Consider the following 17,752-nt stretch of genomic DNA (forward strand, 5'->3'; position numbering starts at 1 on the left):
CCCTTCTTGGGCCTTAAATTTTCTTGTGTCTGTTACAGTGGCAATAAAAGTAGTTTATTGAGCCACAGAGTTGCAAAAGGGTTTTTTTTTTGTTTAGTTGTTTTTTATTGTATATCAGTCATGGTTTCAGCCATGCTAGCAGTCTGTGTCTGTGCTGGTCCATGCTATTTCACCTACAGGTAGATGCATATATTTTTGCACAAGCATTCATGGTCCTAAGTGATTTCTCGACTCTGGTGATTTCTTGGTTTTCCTTAATAACAACTCAACAACTGTCCGATTTGTTATTGCTGAATTTGGTACACCTTTTTATATTCTCCACACAGTTTATTATATCAAATTACAATTTTTTTATTTTTTTATTTTTGGCTTAGTGCTTATATACTTGTATATGCCATGCACACAGTGATCAAGAGCTATCCATGATGTTTCACATGATACAACCACTGCCTGCGAGGGGGAAAAGAATATTCCCGGACTGGTTGCTGTAGGTTGCTGGCAGTTGTTTTGTGAAATCTGTCATAAAGAGGCTGCTGCACCAACAAATGCATGTGCCACTTTTATTTTGAAAGTAAATGTTCTCGGTTTCCAGTTTTCACAGTTTCACTGCTGCTTGGAGAGCTGGTGAAGGTAAATTGCAAACTCTGGGCAACCAATCACGGCAGATGTCTGCTCGGGTTTTCTTCCTGTGAAATAGGAGTTTTTCCTTCCCACTGTTGCCAATTGCCTGCTCCTAGAGGGTCATTTGATTGTAGGCATTTTTTTCTATATTACTGTAGGGTCTTTACTTTACAATATAAAAGCTGATGTTCTAATGTGGTGTGATACTTTTTAAAATCCCTATAAACCTTGAGCGGACAAACAATAGAAATTAAACTCTTTAAATAATAAATACTTTTTTTTTTAAAAGACGGAGACTCTACAGTACGCAGCGGTAGCATCTCTTCCACAATGTAGCCTGCAATAATGTTTTTAAGCTCACCTTCAGACGCTTTCTGTGCTGCTGAAGTAAAATCACCTTTTGCCTGCTTAGCAGGAGTTGCCGCGGTGTTATCCATGGATGATGAACAAGAATCACTCAGAAGTGTTCGTCTATGCTCTCGTGTCAGGCGCTTCAGTAGATTACTCCTGCTATTAACAGCGGCCGATAGTTTTTTCTTCCCAGGACATAGCTTACATATTACTGTAATATTCTTGTCTGCTTGTTTCAGAAAAGTGAAGAGATGGGAATATTTCCATTTCATAAAGCAGCCACTCGCTTCAGCCGAGTCCGACATCTTCCGCTTTAGAATACAACTATGCAGCAAACTGGTGGGAAATGACGTACAGCTGCACTACAGCGATGTTAAAGCGGCAGAATTTACTTTTACGTTTAGAAGATAAATTATTGAAATTAAATAATGATATTCAGCGAGTTTAATTATTTTACAATGTAATGCAAGTACATTGTAAGTAACTGTAATTAAAATACCTAAAAATGAACAGTATTTAGTTACTCTACTTTTTCAGTGGAAAAGTAATTTAATTACAGTAACGCGTTACTTAGTAACGCATTACACCCAACACTGCTAGCAACCAAAACTATCTAAAGAAGGTTTTTGCCTCGGACAGGAAATACACACTCAGTGAAACGTGTTGCCAGAAGGTCACTGACTGGTCTGTGGGTCTTTTTTACTGGGTCTTTAGCAAACAATTTCCAGGCTAGTGCCATCAGCCTCCAGCAACCACTTGCCAACCGGTCAAGGATTTTCCGCTCATTACCAGTAGCCTGTGTGACTGTGGCTATATTCACCAGTGACTTGTCCAGAATTGTGGAGAAAAGATAAAATCATGTGGTTAGTAGTCATGTGTTTGCAAAACTTCAATACATCTAGCACAAAGTACTCACAAAGCTGTAGGTGTAGCTACTAGTGTTGTCTTGTTTTGTGAGCAATGGCAGTGGAGCCATCACTTTAAGACCTTAGCTCAAATAAATAAGAAAAAAGGAAGGATAAAACAAGGACAATGTTCAAATTTCATATTTGCTTGTCTTGTTCCAAAGTAAAGAACACTGTTAAAAATGTCACTTGAACCAGTCCTATATAAACTACCCCCCTACAGAAGTAATGGTGTAATTTGAGAGATGAATAATTCTAGCATATCATCACAAAATACTGTCAACCTCCTTAAGAAAGCATTTATCCCTCACTATGAATCAAAATCATTGTTTCAGTGCAGTTTGTGTAATTGCAGTCTCACATTTGAAGTCAGCTATATTTACATGAAGGTCCATAACTCTCTTCAGTCTGAAATAAGCAAACGTCTGTCAGGCCCAAAAGGCAGACAGAAGAAAGAAAGGCTCCCCACACAATGCAAAGAGAGGGAGATACGTGCCTCTACAGTTTACACAAACCCGAATGAAAACAGTATTCTTTTGTAATCTTATCTGAAAGATGTTGATCGAGCATCGGGGTGGGGGTGGGGTTGGTTCAGCCTATATTATGACTGGCTCCACAGACTGGCTCCTGTGATCCACTGATTGGACACAGCAACGTGGAGCCGCAGACTGGAAGGGGAAAAGGGAGAGAGAGAGGAGCAGTCGCCATCTCTGGACGAATCTCAACTAGTGATATCTGAAGAGGAAGCGGCGTAGATAACCTCACGCTGGGGTACAGGTGGACCTAGTTCAACCCAGAGCTCGTCCTTCTCTATGTGAATCTGCACGTCTGACAGAGACCTTATAAAGAAAAGACATGACACTTGAAGAATCCTTCATTTAAATCTGTGGGAGAATTGAGCAATAGCCGAGGTTGTTGTAGATGTTGGGGTAAAAAAGGCATTTTATCAGATTTAACTGCTGGTTCTATAAATCCATTTTATGTCTTTGTAAAGTATTCTGTTATTGATTATTGACCATGTCAAATAATTGTAGCACTGAGAATTTTCTTACATACAGCTAAAACAGTAATGACACAAAATGAGGTGGAAAAGTCAATGAAGTCATATAATTATACATAAATGAAGAACCCTATTGAAAGGTCTTAATTACTTATTTTGTAGTATTAAAAACATCATTAAAACTGACAAAACCCAATACTAGCTTTACAATACTGCCAATTCAGACGAGTGTGTCCAATATTTAAACTTGGAAACAAATAAACAAATATAGGATAGTTTTTTAAGGCAGAAATTACAAATCTGGAATGCATCTGAGCATCTTCTGGTTTCAGACAAAAGATGGTGGCATAAAGGTCACCTTTAAACGTGTTTGTTGTCTTATTCTCTTCTTATGGTTATTTTAAACAAGCCGTAAATTGTTACAAAGAGAAGAAGAAAGAAATGTTCTTCATAGCTTCAATCTTCTCCAGGCTCTTATCTGAAATTTTGTCTAAATATTGAAAGTGTAATGCTTCCTGAATTTTGTCATCATTGTGTTCTTTTCAGGGTGCGAGAAAGACGTACAGAAGGTTTGCTCTGACTCTCCTGAAGAATACCTGCAGCCATTTAAAGACAAGATGGAGGCTTTTGTGCTCAGTGGTGAGGAGTTACCATTCATTTAATGTGTTATGTAAAAACATCAATGAGATACAGTCATATTAAAAAAAGAGTGCGCCCACAGTGCTTCCACAGGAACTAAGAGGGTATTTAGCAGCCAGATACAGCGAATAAAATATGGTTGATTAATTGATCCCTATAAAAGTCGAGGTTCTGGTAGTTTCCTCGACTGGGTCATTCAGGCGTGTTGACACAATGCTATAATCTTCCCAGGGTTGGGCAAAACCCAAGACCTCTGGAACAATGTCCTTTAGACAGATGAGACCAAAGTGGAGATGTTTGGTCACAATGCACAGTGCAGCATGTGGCAGAAAGCAAAGACAGCACAAACAGCAGTCACATCAGCTGCAAGAGAAAACGAGACACATTCATATAAACAAATGCCCACAAGGCTCAATCAACAGAAACAGTGTTGTAAAGAAGTGTGGGCCAGAATTCCTCTATATGACTTTATCATTAAGAGAATGAGACCTGTAGTTACTGTTGCTAAAGGTGGTGCTACAAGCTATTGAATTATGGAGTCTACTTAGTTTTTGTTTCCCATGACATTTTTTGTAATGATTATTCCAGCAAGGAAATTAAATGTTGCGCACATCTTTTGAAATATGATTGAGAAGTACGGTCACATACACGCTGAATATTTGACATTATGAGCTCAGTTTTAAAAGCGTTAAAATCTTTTGAAAGACAGATTTTTGTTGTTTTGAATATCCTCCAAGCTCCGTGCAGCTTCTACTGCAATTAACATGTAATTGCCTGCTTGCACTTAAAAAACTGACTGCTCTTCTTCACATTCTTAATTATCCTCAATTATTTCCCCATAACCCCTACTCATGAGCAGATTATTAGATAGCCATACTGTCGACAGACATGTAAAAGTCCCCCCAGCCCTCATAGAAAAGCAAGAGTCATTGCTTCAAAGAGATATCTTTGTACCTGTTTTCTGTTTGCTGTTGATTCTTTTTTTTTTTTTTTTAAAGTAATTTGTCATTCAATCAAGACATGTCTTTCCTTGCCTCTTATAAATGTAGTCTTTGTGTCTTTAGTAGCCTGAAAATTACCAATGGAGTGTCTTTGGTATTTGTATGTGAGGGAGACAGAATGAATTCAGAATACAGCCTAGACACTCAGATAGGGATCAGACAGATTTGGCAATGGCTGAGACACACAGGCACTGGGCCTTCTATGGAGCTCTTTCACTGCAAAAAAAGTTAACTCTTATGAGCTGAGGAATTCCATGTTGTGTAAAATGTTTATAGTGACCCATTTCACATTTGAGTATTCAGTGAATACTTAATAATTCTTCTTGTGAGCGTCATCTTTTTTCCTCTCCACCCAGTAACAAAGGTATCACAATCAAGCTTCAAAATCAGTGTCTTTAAGAGAGCCGCCTATTCAGATCATCATCTTTTGTCTATTGTCTCCCATTTGTTTTATTTGTTCTAAAACTACACCAGACAATTGGACTGCATGCAGGATCTTTTTCCAAGACTTTATCTTTTGTTCTAAGATTTGAAGTTTATCCTCCTGCATTCTCTTCCTCTTAGATAAATATAGATGTGAATTAAACCACAAGAGTTTAAAAAAAGTCTTCAAACAAGAACTGGAATTTGGGTTTTATGAGAGGGTGTGTCTTTATTTACAAATTTCATTAGTGGGTAATTTCTGTAGCTTTTTAAAATTGATTTTTTTTTTTATTGTTCTGGGTCTGAAGGAGACTTCCAAAACATTACAGAGAGACAGACACAGATAACAAGTAGCCTACCTGTTATTTGACATAATGGCATAATAGCAAGAATGGCTCCATTGACTGCATAATTGGTGTTTTAAGACCAAATGGTTGTCTGGCTCCATTAGACAAGGTCATCATCATACAAGAGGATCTTATTGTGTAACTATGAATAATTAGATTCACAGACTTTCCATAAAGTTTAAAATTAATCTGTTTTTTTTTTTTTTTTGGAAAGTCTTGCAAAAACTAAACTTTTTACCGGCACACTTTTTTAACAGCACGAAAAGAGCACGCTGAAGCTTCTTATCAGATGATGACTGTACGAAAAAGGTAGGAAAATTAAGTTGTTCATTCATGTGCAGCATGCAGGTCTCTATCTGAATTTGGCTCCTAGAGCTATTTGCAGTTCATCCATTCATAATATTGTGTCTATTTTTATCACTTTCCCATTTTCCCTCCCTTTTTTTCTTTTTATTATCTTGCAACTCTTTTTTTTTTTTGCCATTTTAGTTATTCCCGTTGTTTTCCATTTCTTTTAGCTACGTTGTGACTCTTTGTTATCATATCTCTTTTTGTCTTTTTTTCATGTCTATAAATATTTTCGTAGTAACAGGCCAAACATCATACCAACTAAATGGTAAAAGTCTGTTAAAGTTATAGAAGTGTAATAACAGGTATTACTGAAACAAAGTGCTGAGGAGGACAAAGCAGAGGACCTGGGTTATGTTTTTAGATGAGAGGAGACACAAACACTAAGATAAAATAAAATTTTGATCTTGATTTTTTTAAATACTTGTTTTCAGTTTCGAGGACTTGATCCTGTACTTTGGGGTAATGCCTAAGACGGGGGAGACGGAGGTGACAGCTGGCTATTTCTTCATGCTCTGGTTTGAGTTTTCTGCCGACTTCAAGACCAGGTGGAAAAGGGAGAACAAGAATATCTCTAAAGAGAGGTAAGTAATAGCTGTGTGTGTGTATGTGTGTGTGTCACCCTTTGTAAACAGGTTCACAAAAACCACCTCAAGGGGAATCACTAAATTAAAAACTAAAGAAATATAATCCTCTAATAAAGACCTTACCGATACCCTGTGTGGGAAAACAATGTGTTTGTCTTCACTTAATTATTGCAACATAAGAATGAAACATAACAATTATATCTAATATTAGAAAACTGTTATGAATCCTTTTAGCTCTTTATTAGTCTTTTTTAACATTTAACCAATCCAACATTAATCTGACACAAAAGGCAAATATCTCTCAGTGACATCAGTAAAGGTGATATTGTTTATATATTAGCTGGCATCAGTGTTTATCCAACGTATAGGTGCATCTGTAACTGCTGGCTTAAAGAGTATTTTGCACATTTCTATTTCTCTACTTTACGTTTTGCTGCATATTTATAGAATAGCTTGGCCTCATTGTGGTTCTCTGGAGTGTTTTCATTTACTAAATGCTTCACTTTGCAGGTTAAAAGAGGCTCAGCAGTCAGTGAAGAGGATTACCGGAGAGAAGAAGGTGGAGACGAGAAAGACCAACCCCAGCAGCCTGGTAAGACTGGAATCAGTTGATTTACTGAGGAAGCAAAAAGATTTGCCTTAGATGACATTTGTGGAATTAGGCCTTAAATGTGAAAAACAGATCAACTCATACCAACTCAGGAATTCTCTTGCAAAGTTACTTTTTTAGCATTGCTGCTTTTATCGACTTAATAGAAAATCTTTTTGGAAATTTCTTCTTTTCTCAGTCCAGTCTAAATTTGCTCCCAACAGAAAGAGCGACTGCGTCAGAAAGAAGCCAGCATATCTTCAACTTAAAGAAACCAAAAAAAATTGTTTATATCCAAATCATTCTAACCACCGGATTATGTCCTCACAAAGCTGGATCCAACAGGATGTGAGCAAGGGTACCAAACATGCATGGTCCTTGAAAAATGTAGTTTATTTATTTACTTGTATTTACTTGTATTTGTTAAGTGGAAGATTTATATTATAACCATATTATAACTTGTTGTCTAACATATATTTAAGTTTTAAATATTAAAAAAAATCTTCTGTGCAATATTTAGACATAAGTAACAGCTTCAACTGTGTATAGACAGATACATTTTTGCATCAAATCTAAACTGTAAAATCAAATCTTTTACAATATTTTTCCACAAATAAAATCATTGCTCATAGAAAACTGTGATGCAATAGCTTGAATGCAGTTTTATTTACAAGTGCCATTACAATGAATGATACACAAATTATGCACAGCCATGAAATCAAGTGGCTTTTAGCAGTGCATGTATAAAAGTGTATGTCTCTAAAACCTTCAGCTCCATGTCCCACACAGTGGAAACAATGCAACCTCTGAAGTCATCTTATATTTTTGCACATCCATTAGCTTGTTGGGTTTTTTTTGTTTGTTTGTTTGTTTGGACAAATTTTGTCACTGGACTGCCGCAAACCAGCCTGCACCTCAATGGTTCGCATTGGCCTAAAACTTCCTGTCTGCAAGTGCATGTGCCAACACATCCAAGTCTGTTTACACTCACAAAACTGCAAGCGGTGACTGATAATTGGCAGATGTTTGGTCATTGTGTGGTAAAGTTGTATTTGCAGGTCAAATTATCACCTTATACAGAACGTGACACATGAATCTCCCACTTAGCAGTGTGTACTGTCTTTTAGCAGATTTAGTGGTCAACTGTCTCTCCCCCCAAGCATGTTCCTCACTTTTCTATTCCAACTTATGCGCCTTTTAAGCAAAATAGACTCTCCCTTCTATATTTTTCACAGAAGACAATATTACTGGCCAGTATGTTTTAGTTTGTGGCTAATCCATATCGATAGTAGTGCAGCGGCACAGCTTTACGCGCTGGACTCGTTTCCTCTTAGTGCTGGGCGTCTGTCCCGGACAGAGGAGGGTGTATGTGACGGTGCTGAAGGCTTTGGGTTTGCAGGCCGAACAGGAGCGAAAGGCGTTTCCGTCCTGGTACTTGTTCCGCGGGATGTAAAAGGAGTTGCACTGTCCGTAGCAAAACCTGTTAATGATGGTGCGGCGAAGGCAGCCCTCCTCCTCTATGGTCTGCTTGAGCGGCTGTGTCTTACACCAGTCCAGCCGCAGGTATCTACGCTCAGTGACGTGCAGCGCTTCCTGGCTGGACTCCGGCACTTCGTATGTTGAGGTTACTGGCCCCGTTGCGCGAGAAATTAATCCAATAAGAGGGGGCTGTACACACGTCGACGATTCATTCGGGCTGTGTTTGTTTGGCTGTGGAAACGCGCTTTGAAAGCTCTGAGCTTTCGTATTATTCAGCGGGGTGAGTAGCAGTGCCAAAACGACTGCAAAGCTCTGCACTGAATGTGTCTGCATCGTTGAACCTGAAAGGAAAACGGAACAAAAGTTAAGTCCTCGATGGAAAGGAATTTACGCACAACTTTTACGCACACATAAAGCACCATAGAAGCAAGCAGTGGATAATTTTATACACAAGTTATATATATATTATACACATTTCAGAACCAATATCTGTTAAGTGGAGTTACCTGTTTTTTGGTTTTGTTTTTTTTTTAAACTCCTAGCGTGAAAACAATTATCCAGTCAGCATGCGTGTCTTCTAGAGGTCCGCCGTCCTCAGTTGTGGTTTTATGGATTACACAGTGAGGAGATATCCAATTTTGAGTTTCTCCAGAACACGCCCCCAAACCCATATCCACTCCATCCTGCCTGTCTGTGAATGCAAATCAAAATCCTCTTCCAAACTTTGTTGATGCAGATAAACAGTTTATTTGATTTAACAGAACACAACCATTTAGACAAGATGAAGCAACCCAGTGAATAAATACTGAACATGCTATAGTGAAGTATTGCACCATCATCCTTTGAATGGCAAAGTAAGACTTTTACCAGAATTACTGGCAAGTATTTGATTGGAAATAGAAATACACTTCTTACACAAGACACCAAAGTAATTCGTCACATACAAAATGAATTTGTATTAATAAACCAATCTCTGTACATCCAAGAAAAACTTTGATATAACATTCGTTCAGATCAATATATATTTATACAAAGTATTGTTATGATAGAGGGATAGATATACTGTACACTGTCAGATCAGTATTTACCAGCATATATTCTATTATTTTGGGGTTGATTTAGGGTTAATTCTCTGGCAATGTGGTAGTGTGTTACATCTCTTAAAAATAAGAAAAGAAGCAAACAGTTGGTATAAATGAACTGAGATCTCCTTTTCCCCCTATAAAGAGCCCAGATCTTCAGTGTTTTAATAAATACAGTATGACAGATATCATGGCAGGCTGATCTTTTTTCATTCCTATATCTCACTTGTGAGTATTTCTGCTAAGAGACAGAGTTGTTTCAGGGAAAACCTATTTTATTGCCAAGGCAAGATTTCAAACTACCAACCAAAAATAGCTTTTCAATCTTTAAAAAAAGAAAAGAACAAGGTCCATTGTAATTGCTGTTTGCAAAGCTCTGAGATCAAGAAATAAACATTTTTTTAAAACCAAAAGACAACTTGACAGATCCCATGTTTTTGCAATACAATCAAACAAAGCATTTACAAAACACACACAAAGACCCACTGACTGTTAACCAAAATGCTTAAATTATTAAAACCTTTTATCTGACAGTATGTTGTAATATTGCAGTGGGTATTGCAGGAGTTTAGGTTGTGGATTTGCTGGCAGCGGGGACAGAAGGTCCGTCTTCCTCCTCTTCCTCTGAGAAGTGAGGAACTGATTTTTTGGCAACGACATTGTCCAACCTCTGGCCCAATAAATATGGGTTGACACTCTGTGGACACAAGCATAAAACTGTTTGTACACAAACTTATAAACATGTCTATAAGTTGCATGCATCTGATTAAATTCAACAGAAATTCAAAGTGTGACTCTTGGCTTAACTCCCACCAGGGGTTAAACTCAGTGCAGAGTGCTCAGTTTTGTGATTTCTCAGACACAATCCCACACAGGAAAAGCAAAAAGACAACCAAGAAATAGTATACCCGTTTTCTTCTCTTTGGTCCACCCTTCAGTTTTTGGTACAAAAGTTCCTTGTTCTGAAAACAAAAGAATAAAAAAGCAGATTTCAGATCTAAAATCATGTATTCATTTGTTACGCTCAACAAATTGTTTGAATGCTCCTTTTAGGGAATAAAAACAGTGTTCTCAGTGGATAACTTCCTCAGACCAGACATATCAGAGGACAAACTGGGAAATGGATCCATGCTAATTACAAGAAACTTTTATCTGATCTTTCAAATAACAGAAGTCTTGACTTTTTGTTTCTGCGGTTAGAAATGCAGCAGAACCCCAGAATCCACAAGTATGAGTACTGTTGCAATGTTGCCATCTCCGATGGCAAAAAATGGCTTATATAAGCCTCTTTTGGCAAACAGCTGACACTGATGGCCTTTTTCTGACCTTGGAAAATTGACATGAACCTCAAATGGTAAAAAAGCAAATATGGTCCAAATACCTCAAATTAATTAGAAGCCATGTTTGGCAGGTAAGATGATGCAGTTGGCAATCTGTAGTCTGTACTTTACCTTAAAGTGGCCCATGTGGTTAATAGTGAATAACACCCAAATATGTGAAGCAATATGGAAAAAGCTGACTGAGAATTCCAGCTGCGCACAAAGAAATGCCAAGTGATGATTCAATCAAGAGGGCTTTCCATTATTTCCAATCTTTGTTATTTTAACGTAACTGTCTGCAGTATCTACCAAAACTAAAACTGGGAAAATATTTGATTTTGCAAGTTTGCACCTTACAAAGAAATGAATAGCTTCTCGTTTTTATGGTAGTTTGATTTTAATGCATCCAACCTGGCCCGTGGAGATGTGGATTGCGATCGATTAATGATTGCTTGAAAACCTCGAGGGGTTTCTCTGTATTGTTGTACCGTCTTGACCTTACAATATAAAGCACCTTGAGGCAACTGTTGTTGTGATTTGCTCCTGATCATGATGACTCTGGTGTTCCAAATGCACATTTATTTGATCTCCTGCTGAAAAATATTTATGCAGTATTACTACTTTGTTGCTTTACTCTCTTTCATTTCATTATGAGGTAAATCTTTCTGTGTTCTGGACTTCTTCTGGCTATCAAATAATCTGAGACTCTGGGCAGTAGAATAAATTAAAATCAATAAATCAAAATAAACCAAGTAATTAGTCCATAATTAAATTAATCGATTCCTGAGGTCCTGTTTTGTACTCACCCACTTTGCCAGGGCAGGGTAATCATGTTCTGGGTCAAACAGGTGCTGGTGTTTTTGAAACTCTCTGCTGAACTCAGCTGTGTCAGGAGCATTTTCCAAACATCCATCTGCTGCTGTGTATGCAATAAATAGGTAGCAGAGAGGGAGTCACTTTTTTCTGTTCATTAGGCAAGCCATGTGTGTTCTGGAAAAGGCTAGCAGTGAATCAGAAAGCGATTAATGCACTTATTTATGTCATTACTTCCTTAAAGGCCAAAAAGAAGATGGAAAAACTATGCATATTCTTAAAAACAGCATTAATAGCAACATTTTCCATTAGCCCCATAAAAGGCCTGTGTTGATTCTGCAGAAATGAGTGTTTTTTTAAAAATACTCTGCACAGGGGAAGAATTCCTACCTGTCTTTCCCAGGGGACAGGGGTTTGGTGGGTCTGGGTAGCTGTGGTCATCACTGAAATCTTTGGGAACATTGTCCCCTGTGAGCTCTGCCACAATGTTGGGGATGTTTCCATAGGGGCCTAGATGCTGCAGTCCCTCATGGGCACCACCTGGTGGGCAAATCAGACACTACAGTCTCCACAAAATCATAAATGCAGCGTTACATGTCTTCCAAGTCCAAATAGCTTTGTTTACCGGGGGGGCAGCACAGAACTGTGGTCCCCCTTCCTTTCATGATCCAAATCTTTCGTACATTTTTGATTGCTTTTGAATGAATAACTGAGCTGTCATCACGATAGCAGGCAAGGAACTGTTCATATAATGTTGTATTATCAACTCTTGTATTATTCTAGGGTCTATACCTTACACAATAAAGTGCCTTGAGGGAACAGTTGTTGTGATTTGGCACCATATAAATAAAATTGAATTGAACTGAATAAGATTGTTAATAAAAATCTATGATGTGCCTGTAAGTCTGCACAGTTTGAAATCTCCACACATTTTAAACATTTATTTCTCAACATACGGTAGTCTTTATCGCATCATCTTGCTCAGTGTCTGCTACACAGAATGAAGCATACAGGATCAAGATTAGCCTCTTAACTTGCTTGCAGCCTAATACTGTTCTTAGTCTTTTTAGTACTCAACTATATCAGCGGTCAGAGGTCAAGGCAAACCATAATAACTGTGAATGTGATTATACTGATAACTGTGAGCAATTATAAACATAAAGCAAGTTTACAATTAACCTTATATGATATTATGGCCATTTTTTGTTAGTGTTCTTTTAATGTCATCAGAAAGAAAAGACTGATGGTTTTGCAGATTGTTTTTTAATTGTGCTAAGTTGTGGTGGGTTATTTCATAGACACAGAGTCACATCTGACACCACTTTACTGCCTTAAACAACTACTGATAGCTAAACCATTCATAGACTCGTCTCTCTTTTTGTTAACAGCTCACTGAGTGCGTGTCCTCTCCCTCTCCACTTCTTCCTTCTTGTCCATTAGCTACCACTTTGATAGAATAAATTAGCTGTAGAGTATGGTGTGGACTAAACCACTTGGCTTCATTTGTAAAGGGTGAAAAACTGCAAATAAAAACAAACTTTTAATTTTAGGCTTTGCAAGGATCCCTCCTGCCACTTTTCCAGCTATGATGGCCCTAATGTTTATATCCGTTGGGTTTAAGCATTCAGTATTTTTCTGGTCTCAAGGGGATATGAAAATCTGTTACCCATTTTACCCATCCATAAGTCAATATTTCAGGTTATCTGAAAATTTCAAGATTTCCTCAAGTTTAGATTTTATTAGATTTTATCCACAAGATGAAAATTTGAAGAAAAAAAATAAAAAATACAGAGTTAAGACAGATGAAGTGGTGGGGAATATTGCCTCCAATATTCTTAAACTAGAAGATCCTTCATAAATCTCTATAACATACCCTGTATGCTCTGAGGCCCAACAATGTTGGTAGCCTGGTGTGCAGGATACTCCACCCTGGGCCGAGCAATTCCGAGCTGCTCCATGACACCGTGCAGGAGGCGCTGGATGTCGGCCTCAGACACCTGGTCAGCCGTACGGGGACTGCGGGCTGGAGCTCTGCCGAGCAGTAGGCACAGCAGGAGGCTGAGTAACGATAACCGCACCGCCGAGCCCATTTTCGTTATCTACAGGGAGAAACACACACACACACACACACACACACACACACACACACACACACACACAGTAGCTCACAGATGTTTATTCGTGTGCAAACACGGATGAATTTCCTGTTATAAACATATACGCAATTATTTGTGGATAAAGATCCATAATACGACAAAATCGCCTGAATTGAATGTCATTGTGGGCAAAACAAACAAAAACAAGGCATCATGTGGTCCGTAAAATGAATAAATCTTTGATGCGCCACTTACTCTGTAAACAGAGTCATTAAGGCCGTTGTGAAAAGCCTATAAATAGCTCCCCATCAACCAAAAACGGCTTCACTTATAATGAAACTCAATATAAACATGTAATTACATAGATTTTTATTTATTGTTGTTACAAAGGAATCGCGAAGGATCAAAAATCAGATTTCTGCATTTTCCCCTTACCTTGTTTGCGTTTAAGGAGGGAGACCTGCTGAGGGAGACCTCCGTCAAGTCGTCCACAAAGAAAACGCACATTTCCGGATCTTCAAAATAAAGCTTTACAAACGCGGAGGAACAAAAAGCCAAACACAGATTTTCGTCTAAATTCACTCTGTCCCAAGTTGATTCACCAGCGTTCTGCGCATTATTCGTTTATGGGCAGCGTTTGGTGAAAATTTTTTATTTTCCGTCTCGTTTTGTTTTGAAGAGTTGATTTCTGATGTCTTCATACGTGTACATTTTACAACCTTGCATCCGTCTCGTTTCACGGTTCAGATGCAGTTGCCAGGAAACAGCAAATCCACTTTTCCCATTGGCTATGACAAAGTGCCATTTACTCTTCGGGAGCGCTACACTGACGCTACAAATCCGAGCCCAAATGCATTTTCCCCCATTTAGTAGTGGCTACTCCGTTTTCCATGTTCTTATATTTCAGAATAATTTCTTTTTTAACAATAAAGAAAGGAAATGGGACTCCTCAAAACTGGGTTTGGCTATAATACACAGAAAATTTAATAAAATTGACTTTAGGAAAGGAGAGAGACTAAAAATATATCTTTATTTAATGAAAAATGTATGGGAAAGCCGTACATACATTGTTCAGTCTCTTGTTACATAAATACAGTTAAAAAAAACAACTAAAACAAATCATAAAACATAGCTCCCCGCTCCCCCCAAACCACTCTTGTCAACCTCCTGGTTGATCAGAGGTCTTGACTTTAGGGAAACAAGCATGAATTATAGTGACGAGCGTCTTCTCCAAAGCATGAGCTTTAGTTTTCCTGCAGGAGAGCCATCGACACCTCTGGTGAACCTGATGATGATCCATATGTAAAGCACAGAGGCACATTGAACAAATACACAGCAGACAGTGCGCATTTGGCCAAAGCTGATAAGCACCATGGTTTATTCTACAGTTAACATTTGCTTTACTTGAAGCGGCTCCTTGAAACCAAATGCTGAAACCAAGTAGCATCAACTCTAAGCCTTAGCTCTCTAATTTGTCACTGATGTTAGAGTGAACACTGAAGTTAAATTTATAAACCTTTACCGTTTACCTTTTTAGACCATCTTGTGGCATCTTGTTTAACTTTTTTTCAGCTGCAATGACATCATCCAACAAAGCTGCTGCAGGCCTGAAGCTTTGATCTAGAAACAGTTTTTAGATTAGACTGCACAAATAAAATATTCTCACACATTCCAGTCTGATTCTTTCGCCATATAATTACCTGCTGAAGGCATGTAGGTCCTGAACAAAAGGATGTTGGGGAAAGAATCCAGGCCAAGGCTTCTCCTCAGCGTTGGTCTGTCTCCTGATGTGGACCCGTGGCTCTGCTCTGGTGGCCTGAGCTTCGACCCTCCCTGAATCAAGGGCACCGTCTTTACAGAGCGCATTCCTGCATGTGTTTGAGAAATTTAAGCTCGAGAATTCAAATAGTAAAAACTGGTTAAACATAATTTGAACGGAGTGATTTGCTCAGTAACTTCTGTGGTCTTTTTACCTTTGAAACTGTGCCGCTTTTTACTTCTACTTTTGGAGCCAACATCTTTCACAAAATGGAAGTTCATCAGATATTCCATACTATCGATTACAGTTTTGGGAATCACACCTATTGTCATACAGATTAAAACATTGCATATAAAGCATTGCATATAAAGCCACTTGAAATTTTTTTATCAACACCAAATAACTGGTCTTTTACCAAATAAATGAGGATTTTCAATGAAGGTGCGCAGAACAAGAACTCTGAGCTCAAGCCGTCCTTCAGACATCTCTGTCGTGTTTGGCGGGGGTAATAGACATGGAGCGAAGACTATAGCCAGGTTGGAGCTGGTCATCAAGTTCTCACTGCATCTGACAGCAGTACATACAGTGAAAAAAAACAATATCAGGTCTCCTGAACTATCATGTTGTTTCCATCTGAAGCACACAACCTGGGGCAGAACCAGCTTTGACAGAAACACTTGTTTCCTAGACAAAAATTACTTTAAATCGGCACTTTGTGTATGCGACTAATTTCTGCTAACGTTTAATTAAAAAAAAAATCCTTTCATACCGCTGGGAAACTTTTGCCAAGTAGTCGAACATGTAATGCAGACAGGAGGCGTTTCTTGCAGAAAGGAGACAGGACAGCAGCTGGAGGGCTGCCATCCTGTCCTGTAGGTTGGGCAGAGACTGAGCTTTGAGCATAGCTGCATGAAGCTCCGAGGGAAACAGCGGCTCTGGCAGCTCCCTGCAAAACTGTTTGATCAGAGTGGCCACATCATAGGGGAGGGCAGTGGACAGACAACTCTCTCCTCGATTCAGTTTGGCCTAAACCAGACACAACAAGAGCAAAACAAAAAAAAAAAGAGCATATCTGCATGTAGTGTTGTTGTAGTAGTTTGTCTAGCTATAACCAGATTAAACTGTTTAATAGATATAATTAACATTAGAAACACCCATTCAGTTTCAACAAACATCCTTTTTGAAGGATTCGTAAAACTATTTTATTTGCCTGCATTTGTACCCTACAAACATGTGGCAACTACTGCAAATGTAGAAGTGTAGGTGACAGGTCAGTAAAGTGACTTAAACCACTAGATGGCACTATTGCTCCAGAAAATATTGTGGAACTAAGACTTAAAACAAACAAACATTGAGACTCTTACCCTGAGAGTCTTAATACGAGCAAGACAGCCTGGTTTTCTGAAAAGGCCCACAGTCCCACCACGCTCCAGAAGGAAAGAACAAGCGTCCACCAAAAAGCTGGGACACAAATTATTAAGCAAAGTTTTAGAAGTGTTCCTCCCAAGTTACATTTAATGATTTCCCTTTCCCACTCACCAAGGTACAAGCCCAAATTCAGGAATGTAACACCTGGGCAAATTTTCCAGAGGAACACCAAAGATCTTTGAACCGCTGATCATCAGTCTCTCCCTTTTCTTCTCAAGACTCTTGATAGAGATCCCATAAAGGACTTGAAGGTGGAACCGAATGACATTGCTGTCTGTAAGCTTCATGATTTGACCGGAAGCAAAGAAAAACCTAAGCACATTAACGGCCTTTCACCGTGGTACCACAATCTCTGCAAACTCAGTAATGAGTAAAGGAGGTGGGCTTTATTATTCTAATCCGTATCACCTGCCACACAGGAAGTGAGCGCTGAAGGGAAAGTGATGCATTCAGGAGTGGTGTAAAACGTGAGTCACTTTAGATTGCTATTGAAACACTTTTACAGTAATTCTTTTTTTCCGGAAGTGGGTGTTTCAGTTTCACAACATCTTTATATCAGCAGTGTTTCAGCAGTATTTCCCCACATGTACGACAAACATTTGTAGAAGTGCAGAAGACTGTAAAGTTGTAGCCAAATACTGTTTGAGATCTTTCAGTATTGATCGCAGTGATACTAATAAATGCTAGTGTGAATGCACTTGTTTGAACATACTTGAGTGCCAGCTCCCAAATCTAGAACTGATTAAATGCATTTTTACTGAAAACATACCAGCACTGGGGCCGATAAAGTCATCACCACAAAATTACTGCCTAAATGTTGGAACCGCTGACATCAGTGGCTGTGCAAGACATTTATGATTATTCACAGATGTAGCCTACAAATTCCTCATTCCTAGAATTTTCTTTTGCTGGAAATTATACCACCTTATACTACATAATGTGGGTTTGGCTCTTAAAAGGCCAGT

At 38.6% G+C, this 17,752-nt stretch overlaps 4 protein-coding genes across 6 annotated transcripts in view; 1 reads left to right on the plus strand and 3 right to left on the minus strand.

Moving 5' to 3' along the window:
• fmn1 (formin 1) overlaps positions 1 to 7,183 on the plus strand; it is a 28,355-nt gene extending 21,172 nt beyond the window's left edge. For 2 of the 3 annotated variants that reach the window (XM_085432243.1, XM_085432244.1), the window contains 5 exons: positions 3,424 to 3,516; positions 5,545 to 5,596; positions 6,070 to 6,219; positions 6,733 to 6,814; positions 7,036 to 7,183. In XM_085432243.1, the coding sequence (XP_085288369.1) occupies positions 3,424 to 3,516; positions 5,545 to 5,596; positions 6,070 to 6,219; positions 6,733 to 6,814; positions 7,036 to 7,080 (422 nt within the window). In that variant the 3' untranslated portion in view covers positions 7,081 to 7,183. Of the gene's footprint in view, positions 1 to 3,423; positions 3,517 to 5,544; positions 5,597 to 6,069; positions 6,220 to 6,732; positions 6,815 to 7,010 lie in introns of all 3 variants that reach the window. The other variant, XM_085432242.1, reaches the window with a different exon arrangement.
• A 265-nt stretch (positions 7,184 to 7,448) lies between these two features.
• Positions 7,449 to 8,656, minus strand: LOC146692213 (gremlin-1-like). Its single transcript, XM_085432245.1, has one exon. It carries the CDS (start codon positions 8,621 to 8,623, stop codon positions 8,084 to 8,086), a length of 540 nt encoding a protein of 179 aa, XP_085288371.1. The 5' UTR covers positions 8,624 to 8,656; the 3' UTR covers positions 7,449 to 8,083.
• Positions 8,657 to 9,013: 357 nt separating this feature from the next.
• On the minus strand, positions 9,014 to 14,320 carry scg5 (secretogranin V). Its single transcript, XM_085432246.1, has 6 exons — positions 14,036 to 14,320; positions 13,378 to 13,603; positions 11,895 to 12,044; positions 11,498 to 11,610; positions 10,281 to 10,334; positions 9,014 to 10,069 (listed from the first exon to the last, which is right to left on the minus strand). Exons 1-6 carry the CDS (start codon positions 14,105 to 14,107, stop codon positions 9,941 to 9,943), a joined length of 744 nt encoding a protein of 247 aa, XP_085288372.1. The 5' UTR covers positions 14,108 to 14,320; the 3' UTR covers positions 9,014 to 9,940.
• Positions 14,321 to 14,809: 489 nt separating this feature from the next.
• LOC146692215 (inactive Rho GTPase-activating protein 11B-like) lies at positions 14,810 to 17,074 on the minus strand. Its single transcript, XM_085433258.1, has 8 exons — positions 16,899 to 17,074; positions 16,724 to 16,820; positions 16,129 to 16,385; positions 15,775 to 15,926; positions 15,574 to 15,681; positions 15,301 to 15,468; positions 15,130 to 15,220; positions 14,810 to 14,885 (listed from the first exon to the last, which is right to left on the minus strand). Exons 1-8 carry the CDS (start codon positions 17,072 to 17,074, stop codon positions 14,810 to 14,812), a joined length of 1,125 nt encoding a protein of 374 aa, XP_085289384.1.
• Positions 17,075 to 17,752: the final 678 nt, after the last annotated feature.

The sequence above is a fragment of the Copadichromis virginalis genome, linkage group LG15, assembly GCF_057382275.1.
Source record: "Copadichromis virginalis isolate Kocher_CV1m ecotype Utaka linkage group LG15, C_Virginalis_male_GT1.1, whole genome shotgun sequence".
Taxonomy (NCBI): Eukaryota; Metazoa; Chordata; class Actinopteri; order Cichliformes; family Cichlidae; genus Copadichromis; species Copadichromis virginalis.